The 24899-nt window shown below is 39.4% G+C and overlaps 1 protein-coding gene across 14 annotated transcripts in view; it reads left to right on the top strand.

Annotated features, from left to right (window-relative positions):
- The window catches only part of EML5 (EMAP like 5), an 80344-nt gene that overhangs the window by 12409 nt on the left and 43036 nt on the right, over window positions 1–24899 (top strand). For 12 of the 14 annotated variants that reach the window (XR_013832153.1, XR_013832154.1, XR_013832155.1 and 9 more), the window contains exons 2-13: window positions 1292–1451; window positions 7024–7122; window positions 8417–8485; window positions 13140–13325; window positions 16447–16582; window positions 18443–18644; window positions 19388–19525; window positions 20389–20645; window positions 21281–21493; window positions 22236–22403; window positions 22772–22878; window positions 23802–23920. Coding sequence is in view for 11 of the 14 variants with exons in the window: in XM_079947719.1 (XP_079803845.1) it covers window positions 1292–1451; window positions 7024–7122; window positions 8417–8485; window positions 13140–13325; window positions 16447–16582; window positions 18443–18644; window positions 19388–19525; window positions 20389–20645; window positions 21281–21493; window positions 22236–22403; window positions 22772–22878; window positions 23802–23920 (1854 nt within the window). In the remaining 3 variants the exon portion in view is untranslated. Of the gene's footprint in view, window positions 1–1291; window positions 1452–5618; window positions 5679–7023; window positions 7123–8416; window positions 8486–10716; window positions 10812–13139; window positions 13326–16446; window positions 16583–18442; window positions 18645–19387; window positions 19526–20388; window positions 20646–21280; window positions 21494–22235; window positions 22404–22771; window positions 22879–23801; window positions 23921–24899 lie in introns of those variants that run through there. The other 2 variants (XM_079947725.1, XM_079947726.1) reach the window with 2 other exon arrangements.

The following is a 24899-nucleotide window of genomic DNA, read 5'->3' on the forward strand; positions in this document are numbered from 1 at the left end:
AAGGCTATAAACAGACCATCTGCCTAAGTACTTAAAACTAGGTCATATATTCTGGTTATATTTTAATTATAGGGGTTAGTTCATTTCTGTTGGTCTTTTTTCTTTTATTCTTAGCTGAGCCACACAGATTATTATTCACCTGAGCTGAGGATTTAACTGCTCACAAATTTTCTCTCATTAGTCAGTCATCTTAGCCAGTTGCAATTAGTTTTCCATTCTATATTTAGATACTATTAGCACTGCAGGCAGGGAAAAAGAAGAAAAGAAAATGAAAAATAAAGCTGTCGGAGCCTAATGACCTGGTTCCCTCTTCCTTCTTTTTTCCATTCTTCAAATATGTCAAATTTGCCGGGAAAATCTGAAGCCTCGCATATTAAATTCCTTCTGGAGGATAGGTCAAATGATATTACACTCACTGTGGCAGTTTCTTTTCGAGGTCGCAAGAAACAAAGACCATCATGCTCTAAGCATAACAAAATGGCTACCTCGGTCTCTTTCGCCTGTTGTTTGGTTGTTTTAACTATATCATGTTTTGAAACTTTTGTGGGTCTATGGACCACAATAAAGATATATATATATATATATATAATATGTCTAATTTCCTGTTCTGTATGTGCGTGAGCACGTGTGTGCATGCATGTGGACCATATCCACCCAAGGAGAGGAACAAAACTCAACAATAAAAACACAATAACAAAATATTAAAATTAAAACAAGTACAAACATTCAGCAATATATTAAAACATAATTCAGTAAGTTATATTCAGCTAGAATAAAAAATAACTTTTATATCTACAGTAATGGTACATAATTAAAACAACAGCATGACCAATAAAACACATCAGTTAAAATCTGTTTGAAAGGTGGTTTTAAAAAGTCTAAAACTAACTAAATGTAAAGACAGTCCATTAATCAGGGCCTTCAATACTAATCTTAAAAACAGGGCCAGCCCAAGGCATTTGGCACCTGTGGCGGACCCCAAAATGGCACCCCCTTCCCTGCCAGAGTGAGAGACAATCTACATCAGGGACAAGGGGGAAGAAAGATTGAGATCAGGATCTGCTGCCCTGTGGATCATGTCAGGTGGTTGCCTCACCTGGCCTCATGGGTGGGCCATCCCTGTTTAAAGCGCAGGTATAGAAAAAGATGGTTAGACATATTAGCTGTAACACCTTTGAATGAAAGATCAGAACTGTATTTATTTTTTATAGAAAGTTTTGTTGCATTCAGAACGCTGAACAGCTATTTTAAATTTTAATAACAACTTTCCCCTATGTTTCTTTTTTCCAAGTCTTGCTTTGCATCCTGAACGAGTATTGGTGGCAACAGGTCAAGTTGGGAAAGAACCGTATATCTGTGTTTGGGACTCGTACACTGTGCAGACAATATCAGTAATGAAAGATGTTCATACACATGGTATAGCTTGCTTGGCATTTGACGTAGATGGTCAGGTATGTGTATGTGTTTAGTTTTCTGGTTTAATGAGTGCATTATATGTGTCATTTTGCTATAAATTCTGCTGTACAAACTGAGTTTGGGAGACAAATTAACTGAAATGCTCATATATTTTTTACTTACTTTTATATACGTTTAAAAATATGGACATGAGACAAATTAAGGCACATTTACACAGCTAAAATGGGTCCTACGTCATTCTAAAAAACAGGCAGCAAAGTTATTGCATGTGAGTGACCTGGTAAGCCAACCTATGGCTTACTGCAGTAGTGGTTAGTGGGGTGGTACAGGTGGTACAGCATTGCTCGCCTGCTTTCTGCTGTGCTGTAGAGTTTGTTTTTGTGTTTTCAGAATGAACTTTGTAAGTATACCGATCATCCAGGGCCATGCAAATGCATCCTGAAGCTTCTGAAAGAATTCACATTATGGCATGTTTTCTGCAGTCAACAAAATCTAGCTGGGGAAAAAAGAGGTTTCAATCCTCTTTTACATAACTGTATAACTGATGACAGAATGGTCACTAGGATGTCCTTGCAACTAGATTGGAATAAATGTGTGGATTCTAGTTATTATTTTTTTCGGTCTGTTTGCCCACACAAATTCATGTTAGTCATTTGTGGCATATTGACAGCTTGAAAAGAAACGGAGGAAACCCTTGGCAGTTAACAAAAACTTTCCTGCCTGGCCACATGCAATAAATTCATACTCGACTTAGGCAAACACACAAATGACTTTTTACAAACCTAATTTAAGGTTCACAATATTTGGGAGTTTATGACAGGGTTATTAATTGATAGGTTTTTACTGAGACTCTTGCTTTTATATGAAAGAAACATTAACCTTATGATGGTTAGTCTCCTATCACTGACATTCAGTGGTCACTGGGAAGCACATATTCAAAGTCAATGTGCACTTGAAACCCTTCCAGGCTAGGATAGGGAGTGAAATGAAAGGAAGATGGTTTTAAATAAAAAAAAAATGGCAAGCAGAAGAAGGGTCAAGCACACACCCACACATTTCACACACCATTTTTTGATTCCCTCACCCCAAAGTGGCTTTTCATATTCTTTTCTTTGTGGTGCTGTTAGACATTTGTTACTGGTACAGTGCAATATTTTTCATTTGAGACACACCTCTAACTATCAAGAGCATTTTGTACAGCTTGTTTAGTGTGTTTCTGGTAGGGGTGACTAAACTTTGTTCCCCCAGATGTTGCTAGACTAAAGCTCCTAACATCTCTAAATATTGGCCATGCTTCCTGGAGCTAAGAGAGTTTGGATCTAACAAAATCTGGAGGACCACAGGTTAGCCACACCTTAATAATAATAATAATAATAAGTTTCTAAACTTTGTTTTGAAAGGCAGTCCTTTAAGCAATCATTGAAATGTATGTAAACATTATTTTCCCTTTGTGAACTGAGAATCTGATGCAGAAAAGACAGCTGCTATTTCTGTTACTCCCTTTGGGCAATAAATGTAAACAGTTTCACCAGGTACCTCCTATCTTGGAGGCCTAAACTTGTGACATGTAGCGTCATTACTTGGGGCAGGAGTGTGAGATGGAGCTCTAATCAGAAGATAGAATCAGTGCATAGAGGTTGGAACAGGACAGTATGTGCAGTCTTGTCCCTCCCCTGCCCACAGGCATGATTCTGCATAGCATCTCATCTGCTGTGCAGGAATCTGCATAGCATCTCATCTACTGATCCGTGTGGTGCAGGTAATGCTGCTATTTAATTGCTATAGAGAAAAATTGCCAAGATGAGATAAAAATCAAGGAACTGGATTAAGGGACAAAACCAAAAAGGAAGGAGGAGAGTCAGGAAAGGGAATACGTTTTCTCAATAGACCATTTTGAAGATATCAGTAAGGTACAGTTAAATGATACACAGGAAGTCTTGTGTATTTTCAATGTTTGCAAACCTCTGAATGAGGTGAATGAGTACAATCCTAATTTTTATAACTTCACTTGGCCCACTAAGATCTTGCTGCTTCAGGACTCTGGTATGGATTTTCAAAGGCAAAATTTCCCTAAATTTGAGCATTAGAATAATAAGTCTTGCTGAAGGAGAAATAAAATGTTTTTTGCAAAGGTAAGTTGCTCTCCATGGGGTCACGAAGAGTCGGACACAACTAAACAACATAAAGTTGATTGAAACTCTCACAGCATGTTGCTAGGTGCAATCCAATAGACATTGTATATTTGGATCTCTACAAAACATCTCACCAAAGACTCCTGAAAAAACTTAGCAGATGTGGGATAAGAGGATGCGTCCTAACAGTAACTGGCTAAAGAATAGGGAACAGAGAATAGGAACAGATAGTTCTCAGAATCAAAGGAATAAGGTGTGATCTGTTATGTATGTAGGCATTGTAGGCTGAAGCCAGGCTATATGCATGACATTGTAGGCCTAGGCCACAATGCTTCCTGGAGCTCAGGAGCTTGATCTGCATAACAAAAGACAGAGAGGATTCTAAAACCCTCCAATGACATTTGCTGGGAGCTGGCAGGCAGCTGAGATAGGGCCAGTGTTATGAATTGCCAGTCACAGCATAAGGTGACCTTTCATAGGAGGGGAGTGCCCCTGTTTTCCATTCTTGTTCTTCTTGTTCTTGATGTTACAATAAATCCTTTTGAGCTGAAATCTGGTCTTGGGTCATGCCTGAACCCACCGACACTTCATGATCTGTATTGAGACAGACACTTTTGAACTTGTTCATAAATAATGAGTTAGGAATGAGCAGCAAGGTGACCAATGGCATCAAATTATTCAGGGTGGTAAAAACAAAGAGGATTGCAAAGAGCCCCAGAAGGATCTCTCCAAAATGGGTTGAGTGAAAAAACCATCCCATATGCACTGGCAGAATTGGAACTGGTGGCAACTCACCAGAAAAAAACAACCCATGAGGTAATGGTGGCTAGTGCAATAAAGAATCAATCTAGCAGCATGTGGCAGGGTAAAAAAGCAAGTTCCATGATAAGAATTCATAGAAAAGGAATCACAAAATAAAACTCTCTGTATTTTAGTGCCAGGTGTGGGCACACTTGGAATACTGTACATAATTATGGTTTCCACATTTCTAAAAGAATATTGTAGAGTAGAAAATGTGTAGAAAAGGGTACCAAAATGATCTGGCTGCTTGAGAACCTTTCCTTTCATTTGGGGCTTGTTGGAATAGAAAAAGGGTAAATAAGGGGGTGGAATGTGGTTGATGTTTTTGCATGGTGTGCAGAGTTAGTAAACCTTTCGCCCCTCATAATACTATGCCTGAAGGCTATCTAGTTAAACTGATTGGCAGGAGTAGAAGAAATAACAGTGGGAAAGGACTTTTGCCTTAATGTCCACCTCGTGTGCTTTCCAGGTGCAACAAACTGACTACTGTGGGATACAGAGAGCTGGACTCAATGTTTCATGGAACAGGGTTCTTAAATTTCTAGATGCTTGTGTGTCATTCTCTGAGATCCTCTATGCCAGTCCAGATATTTGGCTATGGGTTAGCCTAAACCGCAGAATGGATAGTACAAAATACTTTAAAGTGATGTCTGATGTCATGTACTGTACATAAAGGGCTTGCTTGCATAGTAAGCTCAGATATTGTCATCTGGAGAATAATGTAGAGAAATGAAAGGGAGATGCTTGGAAATATATTAAAAGAAATAAGAATTATTGGCACAGTTTTGAGTTTGCATATCACTGCTGATAATTTGCATATATGAATAATTGGTTGTCATTGCTTCATGCCTTTCCTAACTACTAGGAACATAAATCTTTGATAGAATTTAGGAACAGCACACTGCACAGTACTGGAAGATGCTAATCCCAGTTTAGTGCTATGGAAAGATGCTTTGGAAGGTTGTCAGCTTCTGGACTGGCCTAGAGGATCAATAAGGAAATGGGATTATTTTTTCTTTCCCTTAATTTTTATTCTTTTAGATTCTCTATGCCAGCCTCTATATAGAATCAATATAACCTTTATAGAATTAATTTAAATTAATTACATATAAAATATGTGAAGATAATTCAATAAGATGTCATTTTTCACAAGAAATATGGGCTGTTTTCAAAATGTTGTGGGAGCTTACAGAATTGGCAAGCCCTTTGTATACAGGCAATGATATTACCCAAAAGGATTTGTGTACTGTTTCCATCTGCTTGGCAGGGAGGATCTATATACAAACATTTGGACTGGCATAGAAGCTCATGAAGAAATGAAACAATGAGGTAAGGAATTATTTTCATACCCTGAAAAGGTATGCTTTCTTCCACAAACTACTGTGGGTTCAAACTGATTTCATCACCTAATTTAGGCACGAGATTAGGACAAATAAAATGCTAAGAAGCAAGGGAATGTAAAACAGAACCATGCCTGTTCTCAGTTGCCAGCATGGTATCATCTAACTCTGCACTGTAATGCGAGGGTAATAAAATAAATCAAAACTATCATAATGTTTATCTTCAGAGAAAACTTTCCTGGTGGCGCCACAGCCTACATTAGCCCATTTTATGGCAATCCTAAAATGGACCTTTTCTGTAATGGCACTGGCACTGAGGAACAGACTTTCCTCTAGAACTGGGCAGACATCTACAGTGGTCTATTTTCACCACCAATTAAAAACATGCCTACATGTCAAAACATCATATTATTATTATTACTACTGCTACTGCTGCTGCTGCTACATTTGTATATTGCCCTTCATCTGAAGATCACAGGGCAGTTTACAACATAAAACACAAAATAAAAACAAAATACATAACACAGTAAGGAAAAGAAACCCCACAAAAACATTTAAAATGCCATAGATTGCTTAATTAGCTGAGGGCTTGGGAAAAGAGGAACATTATTGACTGATGCCTAAAAATATGTAATGAAGGTGCCAGGTGAGCCTCCCTGGAGAGAGCATTGCTCAAACAGCCGCTGCAGAAATTCATTTTCTCTCTTTATTATTGAAAATGTTATTTCTGTGCTTTAAAATAGGCACTTTCTTTCTGTCAGATAATACATTTAGGTAGGATCCAAAGAACCCATGTACAAGTGCTTCCATCTAGATTGCCAGCTTCCTGAAAACCATGGTTTGCATCCCAGAAGCCAACCTCAGGAACTTGCAATCCCCTCCTCCTTGCTTTCTTCCTCTCTAGAGCAAATTCACTATCCTGACCCTCATCTGCTTTAACTGTGGTATTATGTTATATCTGCATCAGTGCTAACACTGGTTAATGCTCATTCCATATTTAGGCTTTCAAACATGTTTTTAATCCTGTTGAACCTGTTACTGGTTCTTTTCTTCTCAACTTCTTGTTTTTCATCAGAGGCTATAAATGAACTCCTTGTTGAGAAGAATGACAGGTGTGGAGAGGAAGCTCTGTAGCCCAAATACAACAACCCTATGGCCCTTTGGATCCTAGCCTCTGTCTTTAGGAAGTTTGTAGTATCTGGCTGACTTTTTCAAATATGTGTGTCATTAGATTATCATTTGGTTGAGTTCTCCCACTCACAAAGTACAGAGCACATTGTTATTTTAAATTAATATCTTCTTTTATTCTCTTCTAACATTTTGGAAACGTTCAGCGTTTACTTTCTGTTGGTTTGGATTCAAAAAATACAATCTGTGTGTGGGATTGGAGAAAAGGAAAGATGTTGTCTATGGCTCCTGGTCATACAGACAGGGTAAGTTTAATTTTAAAAATAAGAGTGTGTATCAAATTTTGGGTTGTCAAAACTTTTGCATGTATTTTAGGAATCTGTTTTCTGGGTGTATCTTTATGTTGGTTAGAACATATTTTGATGACTATACTACAACACAGAGGGTGGTTTGTTTTTTGTTTTTTTAAAGTGAAATGGCAAATTGAGTTTGCTGCTCAAAACATATTGGTATTCTTGGAATAAAGTAAATAAGTAGCACCTTAATATTTCATCATAGCATTTTTGTAATGTTATATATTTGTACCCCTTGCTTCTTTATTTGTTTACACACACACACACACACACACACACACACACACGCTTGGTTTGGGATGTCTCAACCCAGTGATCCCATGCGCCGACACAAATCTTATAGGCCAGGTTTGGAAGTACAACCACCAGTTTGCTAAAACATAGATTAGCAGTCTGGGAATGGGCACCAGGACTGCGCAGGCACTCCATGCTCCTTTATTCATGAGTGTGACAATCCTGGTTAGCTTAAACTACAGTTCCGTGTTACATCCAAAACAAGGAACTTGGATTTCATGTCGGTTTTCTAACTAGGATCTTAAATGACATTCAGTCTGTGATTATTCATCTCTAGCTTTGCAGATTTAAGAGTATAAGAGATTCATTTGTCAATCAGATGAAGGTCTACTCAGTCCAGTGTTCTGTTGCCAATAGTAGTCAGCCAGATGCTTCTCAGCACTCACAATTAAGTTGTGAAGGTGGTTCTAACATCAATTTGTATTAAGAAGTATACAATCCTCAGTACCTGAAATTTCATTTAGTTATAGCAAATACCTGAATTAATCATCTGTACATTTTATTTTTATTACGACGTTTAAAGTACTGGTGGCATGAAGCACATTTGCCTATTTCCATTACAATTATGTCTCACAGATATGTTAGTCTGTGATGTTAGTTACGCTGAAAGACAGTGACTTGCCCAAGATGACATAGTGAATTTCATGGCAGAGTCCAAATTTAAGCAAGACCATGCCATGTCTTACTGGGCACAGAAACCATGGGAGCAACTCGGGAGACAATTATTAAATAAAAGTATACATTAGTATACTTCATATTAATATATTATTAATTACCTTAAGATGATCAGTTACCACTGAAAATAATGTAAAAGCTTTAACATTGCACAGGTCATTGGAAACCTATGGTGAAATTAGATATAATGATCACCTTTCTCTGTTCATTGATATTTTCAGATTAAATGAAACACATTTTCAAAACTTTTGATTATTTTCTTCTCTCCCTCCTGTAGATATTTGATATTTCTTGGGACTTGTACCAACCAAACAAACTTGTCAGCTGTGGTGTAAAACACATTAAGGTAAGACAATATGTTTTGTCTGAATGGTATTCAACTGTTTTATTCAGAGTTCACCTATTAAAAATATTGGACCAAACTTAGTTATATTCCTTAATTTCAGTAGGTCTACTCTGAGTGAAACCTAGTTGACTATTGCCCTATATCAGGCATAGGCAAACTTGGCCCTCCAGATGTTTTGGGACTACAACTCCCATCATCCCTAGCTAACAGGACCATTGGTCAGGGATGATGGGAATTGTAGTCCCAAAATATCTGCAGGGCTGAGTTTGCCTATGCCTGCCCTATATGTTTTATTAATTTTTCAAACAACTTTGTAAATTGAATAGCAATTTCAGTGAACAGTTATTAGCTCATTAACATGTCAGTCTATGATTATGTGGGTTTTCCATAAAATTTTGAACTGGAAATTTCTCATCACACCCCAGAATTTGACGAATCATACCAATAAGCTACTGATGTATGCCAAGTTTTCAATGCAGAAAAAGTCTCAGTTGATGTAACAAGGCAGAATTGGGGGGGAAATACTCAAGGCCACTGCTGTCACCTGGCAGGTCCAGGAGAACTCTCAAACAGTAAATCTGTGGCAACTTCAGCCAGAAGAGGTTGAAACCTAATCCAAGATCATCGGAACCCCCAAGCAATATTACCTTCATCTTGTCTGGATTAAGGTTCAAATTTGGTTCATCCTGTCTAAAACTTCTGCCAAGCACTGACTCTGATATTCCGGTGCCTCCCCAGGATTGGTAGATGGAAATGAGAGAGGGCTGGGTGCCATCTATGCCCTGATACCCTATCAAAAATCTCTGGATGTGAATGGATTATGTCCATTTTCTGGCATGGTTTGAATTGACAGCAGGGCTCAATGTTTGCAGCAGCCAGCTGATCAATGCTGATAGCAAGCCCCTTTGATTGACAGATGGGTGGCCCCTGTCAAAATGACCCATGGGGTTTGTGAAAGGTAGGGATTCAGGCTCTTGGTTGGAAAAGGTTCCCTACACCTGTCATGAAACAAATCCACAGGGCAGAGCTGCAGTCTCCCAAAATCACATTCTGGATCTTCTCCACCCCCAGGTACGACTGCAGCCACATCAGAACTTTTCCTCCAGTCCCATCCTGGCAAAGCAGTCCAGAAAGTTACTTCAGCTGCTGTATCAAAATCTTCAGAGAGATCCAGGAGAATGAATAGGGCTGTACTTCCCCTGCCTACCCCTTGACAAAAGTGATTAAGGGTGTTTTATTTCCCAAACCAGATTGAAAACCAAACTGAAAAGGATCCATATATTATTGTGGAGATGTAGTTTAAGTTTTCTAGGTGAAAAGGCTTTTATTGGGCTATGGATAACTTGCAGAAATACCATACTTGTGAGAGTCAGTAAAATGCTATGATTTTTAGGAAGTTTGTCAAGGGGCCAAAACAGTAGAATATTTCAACTATTTGAGAGAATACTGTTTTGAAATAGTAATATAACTAGAAATGCTAAGGAGAGTTAATCTGATAAGCACTGGAAAGTTATTAAAAGTGTAAAATTTTCACAAAAAAACACTTTTATAATGTATGTTCTTCTGGTACTTACAAATTAGTCAAAAATTGGTATGCTAACTAAGTTACCAAGAAACTGGAAATATGCATGGAGCTAGAAACAACAATTAGATAACATATATCCTGTCTGGAGATAACATTCTTGAAAATTGAGTACTAAAGACTAATTGAGGTCAGGAAGGATCACTGACTAACTCTGGACTGTAGTCAGCAACAAATGCATCCCCACAGCCTAGTTACTTCTGACCATTAACCCTCTTGTGGCTTGTCCTGATAGTAGCAGTCAAGATACAAAATGGTAATGAATGGTTAATGCTGCAGATCTAGAGTTAATAAGGATATATTCCTGCTAAATTCTGCAGCTCAGTCTAGTCTGTTTTATAGCAAAGATAAACTGTGGTAACAGTGATAAAGATTTGTCATGGCAAATAGAGAAGCAATGACAGGACATGATACTTCATAGGCTCTCATATTGCAACCTGATGTCTTTGAAGAAAATAAAGTGATTATCTTGTCAGGTCCTAGGCAGTCTTTAGGACTCATTGCAGTGATGGATTTCATTCTCCTAGTGGGGGTAATCTGCTAGTCATATGTATCCCATGCTGATTGTCATAAAATGGCCATGTTGCTGGGATAGTACAATAAGTCTTGTTCTGTCCTTTGTATCCAAGTTGCCTCCTTCATGCAATTCAGACAGGCCAAAGCAATGACAGGAGAAGCAATTACATAAATTTCCTGCACCCACTGCTGACTTTCCAAACAGGTTTTAATATGGAATTTTGGGCGGTAAGTTCAGCTTCAAATATCTATCTGTTCCATGAAATCTAATAACAATAGGGCTTTTGGGTAGCGGTAACACAGAGATGGATTTCCTTCGGGTAGGACTGAATTTAAATCAGGCTATTTCTGGTTATGCATATTTACTTTTTTTTCTTGAGGCATCCCTGAATAGCTTAGGAGAGTGTTTAATAGGTTTTTTTTTTGGGGGGGGGGGGTTAATGACAGCATAACACAGTAGCAAGGGTTTGAATTAATCCTGGAGAAACTGATCTACGGTTATCTTAATAACAAATTGTATTGTTACACGCTACCCCAGTCTCTGCCAAGTGGTAGAAAATTCCAGAGTTTCCAGTCGCTCACCCAGAGTCATGCTTCCATGGGAATTCAGGTCAAAGTGGAGGCTGTAGCACTTTAAGATATATGGCTTATTTTACACCTATACACAGTTAAAGTCTTCCAAGGGGTGTGTGCAGAACATTATGCCCCCAAAATGTCTCTCATTACCCTTCTCATAGCTTCAGCAAGCTTGGGGCCTAAGCAGCAGTCAGTCATAGCTCCTGGTCTCTTGGTGCACCCTCCTCCAGCAAGTGCCAATGTGGTTCTACCCTTTATTTCCCTCCACAAACTCTGCTTCAAGCAACTCCTCCTCACCCCAAACATAGTTTTTTAGAAGTACATTTTTCCTTGTGAGCACAGCCTGCCCCCTTCCTGTTACCTTGGCAATTCCTGTCCGCCCAGGTTCAAGGATTCCCCTTTGATATGACCATCAACACTTTTTGTTAACACCTCTATACCAGGTAACTTCCTGGCATTAGTAAGGAAATTTAGTTTGTATTTTTCCACTCACCTGGAATCTTCCCTCCAATACTCCAAATAATGACATTCATCAATTTATTGGGTGTATGGGGGTGTCTTTCCCCACCCAAACTATAACAGTATTTAGCAAGACTGCCCTTTATGTACTGATCAGATGTAGCAATTCTCCATTTCTAATATAATAAAATGAAGTGTATCCATTTGCCCTATGAAGCTTGCATTTATTATCCCAATCAAGTATGAAGTTCACTGGATGACCTTGGGCAAGTCAATTCTCAGTTCAGAGCAAGAAAAAGGCAGGTTTAAATCAACATTTTCATTGATACTGCTACATACATTTCCTAAACAAAGGTGTAAATCTGACCAGCAAATCATGTTAGTTTACAACTAGAGTTTGTTATTTTCAGGAAATGTGGTTAGTTAGGATTGCAACCTACATCTGGAGTTATATGATCCCTGATTTGACTGTAAATCACATTGAGCTCATCTTCTAGGCTAAGGCAACATGCATCAGATCACACCATAGTAGCCAGGGGTTGGGGGGTAAATTTACCTAAGCTCCCATCAGTGCTGCTTCTGCAGCTTACTGGAAGGGAGCGAAGGAGGGGCAAGGCACTGCAGTGTTGACATGGTGCAAATGCACCAGTAGAGCCAGTCCACTCCTGCATCATGCCAGCCTCACCACTACATCATCCCTCTTCTTCCTAGTAAGCTGTAGCAATGCAGATGATGAAAGGTCAGGTAAATGCCCCTGTTCTGCCAATTGCTACTGGAATAAAGTTGTAAATCTCTTTTTTGTGCTCCTTATGAAACAAGGGGGCAAATGCTGCATAGCATCAGTGCACACATCGATGTTACTAGACCCACATAGCTACTATCAATAATAGCAGCTCTGTGACTACTTTTTTCAACTTTCCTCATAATGTCTACTATATTGTGACATTATCATGCTTCAGTTTGCCTTCCCTCCACAAACAGCTGTCCATTAAGTGGAGTTGGGGAACTGAAGCATGAAGTGCAATGTCTGTTGGAGTAACTGGACATGTGAATGGGTTGATTTCCTTCATGAGTGTAAATCACCCCATGAACGAGGTAATCACAGATGCAAGGTCAGCCAAGCCAGCCATTATGGTAACAGCCCAGTGCCCTGACTTTATCTGTGATTAATGAATGTCAGCTCTGTAGTTAGTCTGTGAGCAACGAAGATACTTTGTATGTATCTATAATACCTGTATCTACATCCAGAACTGTTTTACTGAGCCTAATCTTCTGCAACAGTAAACTTTTGGTACTTTAAGCTGCTTCTGTGTGATGACTGGTACTGGGACCAACTTCCACTGCGTGGGTATCTCACCTCAGATTCCCAATAATTAGATTGTCCATCAAGAACCTCAGCAATTTTCAAGTGGTCTGTGGTGTGGAAAATTTAGGAATTGTATATAGTTACATCACAAAACTTTTAGTTGTAATTGTTTAAAATGTTCTGTGTGGTTTACATTAAATCACTTTATCTTGCAGTTCTGGAGTTTATGTGGCAATTCATTGACACCAAAGCGTGGTGTTTTTGGTAAGACTGGTGATCTCCAAACTATATTGTGCCTCGCCTGTGCAAGAGATGAAGTAACGTATTCTGGTGCACTTAATGGAGATATATATGTATGGAAAGGAATCAACCTTATCCGAACCATACAAGGAGCTCATGCTGTAAGTATCATTTTCATATGAAAACTGATTGACCAGTGAAATACCGATAAATTAAGATTTTGTGTGACATACACAGATTTCTAAATGGATTGCATTTTGGTTAACAAATGCAGGGGACTTTATCAGATATTGAGTGTCACAATTTAACTTCTGGCAGACCCTTTCATAAGTTTCTGGCTGAATATACCAGAAAATGCAGAAATTAGGACACGTTTGCAGTCTTTCCTCATCTTGCAGATTGATGTTTATGGGTTATTTATCTGGGATAGCTGAAGGCTAAGTGCATTGGTGTTCAGGAAGGAATCTTCAGCTGTATCTGTATGACTTGTGTGCTACTCCCAGGATGTTATTGCTTCACTCTCGGTAGGGGAAAGGCAAGACTGATGGATTTGTGTGCAAATTGAGGAGCACAGCTATTCACAACTCCCAATGAGAGAGTTATTCCATATAATTTTCATCTGAACACCTGTGTGCAATTTATGGAAGCATAGTGTGGTGACATTTCATTGATGGGTTGTATTTTATATCCTGGTTTTCCTTGCAAACAGCAGAGTAGCTTGCATATGGCTGTTATGTAGTATTTCATACAGACACTGCATAGGGCCCTCTTCAGTATTTGAACCTTAGCATATGTCTTTTCTGCAAAAAGGAGAGAGGAAGATGTTCCTTTTCATCATTCTTCATTCCACATAACCTGTAAATAGGTTCAGAACAATGGGAAGAGGAACACCACTTCATGAAACCCATTTAATATTTTACGAGGTACCAAAAAGTCTTAAAAACATGGGCCAACATTCAATGTTTCACAAGCAAACGTCTCACCACTGCAGCCAATTTAAAAGTAATGCCATTGCATCATCCTAAAACTACCAACAAAATGAAAGCTGGAATAAGTGGGCTTTAAAAACTTGAATTTATGTCTGTGTTGTATGTGTACACACACACACACACACACACACACACACACACACACACACGGTCCACAATCCAAGCAGTTGTGGGAAAGATAACATTGTAAGCATTCACTGCCAAACCTGTGATGGAAATATAAATATATATATTGAACCACTGTTGTAAAGGTAAAGGTAAAGGTACCCCTGCCCGTACGGGCCAGTCTTGACAGACTCTGGGGTTGTGCGCCCATCTCACTTAAGAGGCCAGGGGCCAGTGCTGTCCGGAGACACTTCCGGGTCACGTGGCCAGCGTGACATCGCTGCTCTGGCGAGCCAGAGCCGCACACGGAAACGCCGTTTACCTTCCCGCTGGTAAGCGGTCCCTATTTATCTACTTGCACCCGGAGGTGCTTTCGAACTGCTAGGTTGGCAGGCGCTGGGACCGAGCAGCGGGAGCGCACCCCGCCGCAGGGATTCGAACCGCCGACCTTTCGATCGGCAAGTCCTAGGCGCTGAGGCTTTAACCCACAGCGCCACCTGCGTCCCATAAACCACTGTTGTAGCATGCTTTAAACTTATATACTCTATACTGCTCTATGGTCTTCAAGAGCAGCTTTGTTTTAGAGCAGTAATGTAACCTGAAATAAATGCAAAAGTATTGAGTGACCTTCCCAAGCTATAGAATAGTGTATTGTGTATCAACATATGAAATCTTTTGGATTTAGAATTTTAAAAATGGATCCATTTCGGGAACTGGATAAAAAACAGGAAACAAGTAAACAATAACGATCTTGGTCTTGCATGGTTACACTTGGTAGGACTTTTATATGAGGAATGTATATACTACACCTCCTTAGTGGGTGAATAATTTATTTCAGTATTCTTTAACAGAGGTGAATACTCAAGTTGTGTGGATTGAAGCCAAAGCTGAGGTCAGATAACAGGCACCCTGTATAAAACATCACCATGTTGCTTGGGCAAGTTTTAATTAAATATAAGTGGAAACAATATAGCAAACTTAAATGAGTGCTTTAACCCTCTTGTGAGCCAACACATAACATCCATTGTTTTGCTGTCTCTCTTTACAAGTGTAAACCAGAATGGAACTCATGGACTTCCAATGAAACTGAATGTTGGGAGTACTTCTTCATGCAGCGCATATTTACACTATGGAACTATCTCCCACAGGAGGCAGTGATGGCTAGCAATCTAGAAGGCTTTAAAAGAGGATTTGATATATTCATCAAGGAGAGGGTTATCACTGACTACTAGCCATGATTGCTATCCTCTGCCTTCACAGCAATGCTTCTTAACACCAGTTGCTGAAAAACAAAGGAGGGGAAAGGGTTGGTTTCTCACAGGCATTTGGTTGGCCACTGTGAGAACAGGATGTTGGACTACATGGGCCATGGGCTTGATCCACCAGGGTCCTCTTATACTTACTATGTTCCTAAAGGACATTCTCAATCCAGACAGGAGGATGACATGGGGAAGAGAGCAGACTGCCTGATCTCCCTGTGATGGTGATTATGTTTCTGGACTTTGTTTCAGACTCCTTAAAAGGGACACTACAGAGGGCCTTTTTTGGCAGCAACTCTTAAGGGCAGCATTTTCACACAGCTAGAGTGGTGAGAAAGGCTCAGGCTTGGGTACTCACAGAAGTGTGGACTCATATGCATAACATTTTAACTTCTATTGTTGTATTATTTTCACTGAGTTTGCATGTAGTTGTGTTAGTGGATCTGTGATTAGCTTCTTTCCAGTCATGGCGATTAAAGGGAATAAAATTTTTTGAGGTGCATTGCCTTGATATGAATTTAATTTAATTAAAGAAAAAAATTACCTGATCATGAAGGTCATGTGTCACAATATTGGATCAGTCAGACACCAGCATTTGGAAGGTGCAGACAACAATTTGAATAATCGTTCAGCTACGTGGTTACACAGCAATTAAGTGAAACTGTCAGATATATTTTGCAGTTGTGTGGTCTAGTTGCATTCACAAGCAGGCTTTCTTAGAAAAGCAGATAAGAGTTTTATGTAGTTGTTCTTTTCAAATTCTGATTATTATTTTTTAAAGACAAGAGTCTGTTATTTGTATAAACACATAGCATATTCTAAAGGAAAACACAGGAAAAATATTTTGTCTCATGTGATTTTTTTAAAAGAAATATCATCATTAATACAAGTTGTGTGCATACTTAAATATGCTCTTTACTCCTCTTTAGGCAGGAATTTTCAGCATGAATGCCTGTGAAGAAGGCTTTGCTACTGGTGGCAGGGATGGCTGTGTTCGCCTTTGGGATTTAAATTTTAAACCAATTACTGTGATTGATCTCAGGGAAACAGACCAGGGATATAAAGGTAAAACAAAACAAAACAAAACAGTATTTTAATTACATTATCAAAGGAATACCTTTTTCATTGCCCATTGTCCTTCATAGCCCTACTCCAGAACAGCAACACTGGTGTGGATTTTCAGAGTATTATGGATGTTGTATGTCATGTGAGCAGGGGCCTATATTAATGGATGTCTGTGTATGGAGTGCAATGTTAAAACTTCTCTTTGCACAGTAGTGGCACTGTGTGGTGAGAAGACCCATGCATTTAGAGCACAATTCAAAGTGTTTAGAGCACAATTCAAAGTGTTGGTGATGACCTTTAAAGCCCTAAACGGCCTCGGCCCAGTATACCCGAAGTAGTGTCTCCACCTCCATCGTTCTGCCCGGACACTGAGGTCCAGCGCCGAGGGCCTTCTGGCGGTTCCCTCATTTCGAGAAGCAAAGCTACAGGGAACCAGGCAGAGGGCCTTCTCGGTAGTAGTGCCCGCCCTGTGGAACGCCCTCCCACCAGATGTCAAAGCGATAAACAACTACCTGACATTCAGAAGACGTCTTAAGGCAGCCCTCTTCAGGGAAGTTTTTAATGTGTGACATTTTAGTGTATTTTTGGTCTCTGTGGAAGCTGCCCAGAGTGGCTGAGGAAACCCAGCCAGATGGGTGGGGGTAAAAAGGTAAAGGTAAATGTACCCCTGCCCGAACGGGCCAGTCGTATCCGACTCTAGGGTTGCATGCTCATCTCGCTCTAGAGGCCGTGAGCTGGCGCTGTCCGAAGACACTTCCGGGTCACGTGGCCAGCATGACGAAGCTGCTCTGGCGAGCCAGCACAGCACACGGAAAAGCCGTTTACCTTCCCGCTATAAAGCGGTCCCTATTTATCTACTTGCACTTAAGGGTGCTTTCGAACTGCTAGGTGGGCAGGAGCTGGGACCGAACGACAGGAGCTCACTCCGCCGTGGGGATTCGAACTGCCGACCATACAATCTGCAAGTCTTAGGCACTGAGGTTTTACCCACAGCGCCACCCGCGTTTATAATTATTATTATTATTATTATTATTATTATTATTATTATTATAGTGGTCTTGCAGGGTAAGTTTCGGTCAATGTGTTCCCATAGGAATGCTCGCCTAACAAATGATTTCCAGGGAACTCATTGTGTTCAGTAAGCAGGACCTGCATGTACTGCTATAAATGGCACGTGTCAGAAAGAGGAAGAGACAGCAAGAAACAGGCGAAGAAAGAGAGAGATTCTTAATTACTGTGCATGTTTACTTGAAATAAGTTCTACTGAATTCAACTGAGCTTACTCCCATATGACTGTCCATAGGATCATGAGTTTCTCCCAGCTCATACATGATCTCCATAAAAGAAAAAGGAGCAGAAGCTTCCACAGCACACTCCCATCAGTCAATATGGTCCTAAATGGTTGTGGTAGAATCGTAAAGAAACTTGCATACTCTAGCATGAGCAACCTTGAAGCTTCTTCTGAAATAAATAGCAAATGGTTTATTTGTAAGGATTGTGACAACAGCTGAGGATAGGATAGACTGATGAAGGAGGGTTGATGCAGTTATAGTTTCTCCTCCATTCCCTTTTAACAAAGTGCAAGGCACAGATAAAGTTAAATTCAGTTGGACTTAACTTATGAGCAAAGTAGTGCTAGCCAAAACATTACTGCAGACCTCTAATTTTTATTTATTGTAATGTAAAAATAAAATTTGTCATTTGGGGTAAAAGGGGGCTTGCCTCAATGTGTACTATGTGATTTAATTAACTTTCTTCCATTTTTTCAGGAACATTATTCAGGAATATTTTATGATTTCACAGTAATTTTTTCTTTGGTAAACATATGTATAGTAAAAGCTGCATACTTACTTTCCACAGGTCTGTCTGTGAGAAGTGTTTGTTGGCGAGGAGATCATATACTAGTTGGAACACAAGACAGTGAAATCTTTGAGATTGTGGTGCATGAACGCAATAAGCCTTTTCTTATTATGCAAGGGCACTGTGAAGGGGAGCTTTGGGCCCTGGCAGTTCATCCTACAAAACCTTTGGCCATGACGGGAAGTGATGATCGATCAGTCAGGTTAGTTCCCATGGATTCTCAAAAGACACAAGAGCATCTACAGTAAAACATACTTTTAATTCTAAAATACAAAACCATTTTTTGGCATTTGTGATAAGTTATAATCTGCTGCTTTGGTATAAAATATGCACCTTAAGTTTTAGATATCACATTTAAGTAAATGATTATTACATGTATTTTATTCATCAAAGTATTTACATATGATCCTCACAAAACATCAGGACTGTGTGCAGAAAGATAAAAAGCTTTTAAAATCATTACAGAAAAATAAGTAAAATGACTGGCCACTTAAGAAAATTTTAGACAACTGCATAGCCCTGTCATCAAATTATGGAAACAATTGTGCTAAAGCCCCAGGGGTGCCAGTGTGACTTCAGTAATGTTACTGTGTTTTAAATCTTAAAATAGCAGTGAGACTGACCTTGGCAATATAATAAAACAGTTGACTGTGTGCTAGATGAAAATGGTTCTGCAGCCTGATAAAATAGTTAGATGGCACCTTGCCATACAGCCAGTCATATTAGGTTCTGAATGCTCTGTGACACTCAGAAATGTTTTGGGCATGTGTGAATTGGATCTGGGCCTCAATCCAGTCTTGGAGTACAGGGTGCTAATGAATATAAGTCATATGCTTTTTTTTGGGGGGGGGGGGGGGTATTTTTTAAAAAGATGAGACAACCCACTACATTTTTCTCTGCATGTATGATAATTGTATTTTGTTTACCCCGAATACTTTCTTGCAGAATATGGAGCCTTATAGATCATGCATTGATTGCACGGTGCAATATGGAAGAGCCAATTCGTTGTGCAGCTGTTAGCACTGATGGAATTCATCTTGCACTTGGAATGAAAGACGGTTCCTTCACAGTACTTCGAGTTAGGTAGGTTATGCATTGGAGACATTTAAACAAAGATAAACTTTGCCATTAAGTTGCTTTTACAATGAATTGTAAAATTCTGCCACCTGCTAGCATGGCATCAGTGCCAGATAAATTTTTCCATTTGGACTTATTTGTAATGCATTTGTTTGTGAATACACGTGTGCCCCTGTATCCACATAAGGCTGGCACTTTTGAAGATATATGATTTTTGTGGTGTTGTTCAATAATTTGAAGAAATGTGTGCAAACTATATTTTAATGCAAGCCCATAGGCATTCTGCTGTAATCTGAGTCCTCAGATGGGCAAATGTGTAAGTAAAGGTAAAGGTAAAGGTACCCCTGCCCGTACGGGCCAGTCTTGACAGACTCTGGGGTTGTGCGCCCATCTCACTTAAGAGGCCAGGGGCCAGCGCTGTCCGGAGACACTTCCGGGTCACATGGCCAGCGTGACATCGCTGCTCTGGCCAGAGCCAGAGCCAGAGCCGCACACGGAAACGCCGTTTACCTTCCCGCTGGTAAGCGGTCCCTATTTATCTACTTGCACCCGGAGGTACTTTTGAACTGCTAGGTTGGCAGGCGCTGGGACCGAGCAGCGGGAGCGCACCCCGCCGCAGGGATTCGAACCGCTGACCTTTCGATCGGCAAGCCCTAGGCGCTGAGGCTTTAACCCACAGCGCCACCTGCGCCACATGTAAATAGAGGCTTCCTTATTAATGTGTAGATGCCTCAGCTGTATATTATATATTGCACTGCTAAGTAGATATTCCATTTGCAAGGCTTTTCTTCACTTGATGGGAGTAAAGATGGATTTCTTTGTACACAGACAATGACTAAACTATATATTTTTCTTTTTCTGTGTTACAGAGATATGACAGAGGTTGTTCATATTAAAGATAGGAAAGAAGCTATTCATGAATTAAAATACTCACCAGATGGAAATTTCCTTGCAGTTGGCTCTAATGACAGTTCTGTTGATATTTATGGTGTTGTTCAGCGGTACAAAAAGGTTGGAGAGTGTATTGGATCAACAAGTTTCATCACTCATATGGATTGGTCATTGGACAGCAAACACTTGCAGACCAATGATGGCAGTGGAAAAAGGCTTTTTTACAGGATGCCTGGTGAGATAATCTACTACTATTACAGTTACAGATAGGTAGCCGTGTTGGTCTGCCATAGTCAAAACAAAAAAAATTCCTTCCAGTAGCACCTTAAAGACCAACTAAGTTAGTTCTTGGTATGAGCTTTCGTGTGCATGCACACTTCTTCAGAAGAAGTGTGCATGCACACGAAAGCTCATACCAAGAACTAACTTAGTTGGTCTTTAAGGTGCTACTGGAAGGAATTTTTTTTGTTACTACTATTACAATTATTCAAGAAAATAGGTAGTGAGTTCTGTGCTTAGGTTGCCTAATGCTATTATAACATAGCACATTCCTGGTAAAGTAGTTGTAGTGACTGCAGCTAGTCATTTCTCTCCAAACAATTTTAATCAGTGGGCAGAGGAATCTTAGACTGCTTGCAGAAGATAACTGATTTTGACCAGTTCCTTCCTCCTACTGCACTTCCATAAGACATATCCCTCTAGAGAGGCTTTTATGGGGGCAGGGGTATGATGGGCTGCAGGGAAGGGAGGGGGAAGAATTGGTTGCACAAGCAGCCTTCTCCTTGTGCAATATTGAATACAATCCAGTTAATATGTTAATTGCCCGTATAAATTGAGTGAATGATTAAACAAGTATCTTTCTATATCTAGGTGGAAAAGAAGTGATGAATAAGGATGAGTTAAAAGGTGTCCAGTGGGCTTCATGGACTTCAGTTGCAGGCCTTGAAGTTAATGGAATATGGCCTAAATATTCAGAGATCAATGATATCAATTCTGTGGATGCAAATTTTATGGGCCAAGTTCTAGTTACAGCTGATGACTATGGAATAGTAAAATTGTTTCGGTATCCTTGTTTAAGAAAAGGTAATTATTTAGTGTGTGCTTGGAATGTAAATAACAGAATACCCAGGATGGAAAGTTCTCGTAAGTTAGAATCTGGCCTTTTAAATGGAGGGGAAAAAAACTTTTAAAATAATAGTGGAATTTTTTTCTTATCCAAATGACTGTTAGCATTTGCGACCCTTGTTTATGTTTCAGATAAGAGATTTTGGGGTCAGATTTTGGGGTCAATGAGATGCTGCAGTCAGATAAGCCCCCCAAGTCCAGATGTCGCATTCTGTTTTCCACATAGTAAAAGGGTATGGTGGAAGTGAGGGGGGGGGATGTTACAGTCAAATATCCTTGACTGGCTGAAAAGGGTTTCATATACAAAACAGCAATGGTTGATAAAGATAGTTTGTTGCTCTCGTTTAACAAAGTAGCACAGTTGTAACTGACTGGGCTGGCATGTCAGATATTCTGCAATATACTCAGTGGGATACTACAAACCTTGAGCAGACTTTTACTTGTGCAATGAGGTTTTCCTACCTCCTCCACCCCAGTACATTTGCCTGGAAAACCTGAAAATTAAGGTGCCCCTCAGGGACAATATTGATGGAATGAAACTGCAGAGGAACCATTAGCAGAAATTGGGACTCACCTCTTGCATAACCAAAAGCATATATCTTCTTGGGCAAGGCACAACTGGTTATAAGCCATGGTGTAAAACAACTCTTTAAATTGATACATAATTTGACACATAATAAAACCATTTTTTTTAAAATAGGGGCAAAATTTAAGAAATACCTTGGTCATTCAGCACACGTGACAAATGTCAGATGGTCACATGATTATCAGTGGGTTATTTCTATTGGTGGAGCAGACCATTCTGTTTTCCAGTGGAAATTTGTTCCTGAAAGGAAGCTGAAGGATGCTCTTCACATAGCACCACAAGGTGAGTGATGCATCATTTGATACGAGTTGGAAAATAATTGAAAATATTGTTAGTGATATGTGTTTTACAGTGATGGTTGGGACTTCTGTTTCTTGATCTGGATGACTGTAAATACTCCAATGTTTTCTCAGTTTTGGTTTGACTTTCTGTTTTCTGTTGTTTTGGTCCTGGACCATTGAGTACAAGTGGTGGGAAATTACTATTTTTTTATTTAGGCATATATATATCACAGTTGTTTTCAGTAACCATGCTTAGGACTGTGCAGTTAACTGAGTAATTTTATTACCTTTACGTTGTATCTGCTGTTTTCAATACCTACTCATTTATTTATTTATTTATTTATTTATTTATTTCTCTATCTATCAAAGAAAGCCTCGTTGACTCTAATAGTGAAGAATCTGATTCTGATCAATCGGATGTTCCAGAGCTGGACTCTGAAATTGAACAAGAGACACAAATCACATACCGTCGACAGGTATTGTCTTACATTATAAACATAAATATGCTAATGCACCCTGCTGCAACAAACCCTGTGTATATCTGGATTATAGAATGTTGACACCACAAAACTCACAGACTGTATTAGAACTGATCAGAACAGTTATCGTAGCTGATGGCCTGGAACCATAAGCTCCCAAAAGCAGATGAGGGCCGAGGGCCGAATGCTGAAATAAACCAGATCCGGCCCAGGAGCCAAAAATGTCCCCCACCCCTGATGTACAGGGAGGAGAGCTCTGGCAAGGGTACAGTGAGAAGGGTTGGCAAGGGTTTAGAAGGGTGGGTGGGTAAGTTAAGCAAGCAGAGGAGCCAGCTTCTGGTATGTTAAAAATTTGTACTTCATCTTATAATTTAAACTTTGTAAGGTGTTTTACAGAGTTTAATATGAAAACAGCAATAAACAAATAATGATATTAGAAAACAACAGCGGCACCCTATGGCTTCCTGTTTTACCAGGTGTTATTATAATTGCTCTAATCAGTTGCAACCAGCATTGGCAGTTGTTGCTCCACTCATATTTCATGCAGTATACTGGTTCCCTGTTACGTTTAGGTTTGCTGAGACATGGCTGTATGTCCAGTTGCTGCAGCGGAATTGCTTCAGCAGAGCTGTGGGTCATCTTAATGCTGTCCAATATTACCAATGGGTTTTATGAACTCTCTCATTTAAACCTCTGGAGCTAGTAGAAAGATTGTCCAAATACTCTGATTATATTATGTCCAAATACTCTGATACTATTATAGTAACAGAAAAATCAAAGTTTCAGTTCTAATATTGCAACCATGTGGCATATGCAGTTCATGTAGGAAGCTAAGAAAATTATCTATCAACCTCTATTCCTCAGAGAGATTTGCTTTTCAAATATGCACAATTACAGAGAACTTTATATTCTCTGCTAAGGTTTACAAAGAAGATCTACCTCAGCTTAAAGAGCAATGCAAAGAAAAACGAAAAACTGCAGCTTCAAAAAGAAGAGAACGGGCTCCAATCAATAGTATAAGATTACACTTTGTTCATGGGTTTGTAAATTTATCTTTTTGCCTAAAAGCAAGCAAATCAGATTATTTCGTTTTACATGGATTTAGACATTTAAGGGCCAAACTAGATGTGATCTGTGATTGGATATGCCACTTTTTATTTTTAGAAAAACACGAAAGCGTTCATGGGGCCATTTGGATTGGGACCACAGTGCTGAGGGGAACGTATGTCTCCTTCCCTCAAACTCCATTTTTTTCTGATTTAAATCTCCCCCTTCCCCAAAAAAGTACTATTTGCTTGCAGGTGAAAACATAGAAAGACCATACTGGGAAAATGTATTATACCTGATCTGCCCTGAGGGTAAATAGCAGTTTTTTGGGGAGGGGATATAACTAGGGGAAATGATGCAGGGTAGAACACTTTAAACCTTTCTCTTCCAGCACCATGAGGTCATTTCAAACCCTCCCCATATGCAGTAATATTTATCCTTTAAAAAAACAAAAACCTATGCACAAGACAGAGAAATTCAGTTGCAGCTTTCTGAATATCATAACTAAAGAATTTGCTAGATTTGTGAAAGTTTTGTTTTTCTAATGCTTGGATTCAATGAATCACTAGGACAAATTAAGGATTCTTCTAGTAAATGGTTAATTTCTGTAGGTTAAGGAAGGGTTAACTGGACATTCTTCTAGTAAATGGTTAATTTGGAGTAACTAGTTCTATGAGAAATGGGAGAAAGAAGCAGAACACACCCTTGAAGTTCAATTGGCCTTCATTAGGCACTGAGCCTTTAGTGGCAGCCTGGCCCTTACCAGTATAGGTTTGGCAGGAACTGCCCCTGCATCCTTTCAGATATCTTATGAAAACTGTATTGCTCATAGAGGCCTTCACAACATCAATTTCTTTTTACAACCAACCTGTATCTACTGGTGTTTTTTAAAAAATATGTTTTATTGATATTTATGAACTGCTTTTATTACATTTTGTATGTTTTAAGTTTTTTTACTATAATTTATGAAA

The sequence above is a fragment of the Podarcis cretensis genome (assembly GCF_951804945.1).
Source record: "Podarcis cretensis genome assembly, chromosome: 1".
NCBI lineage: Eukaryota > Metazoa > Chordata > Lepidosauria > Squamata > Lacertidae > Podarcis > Podarcis cretensis.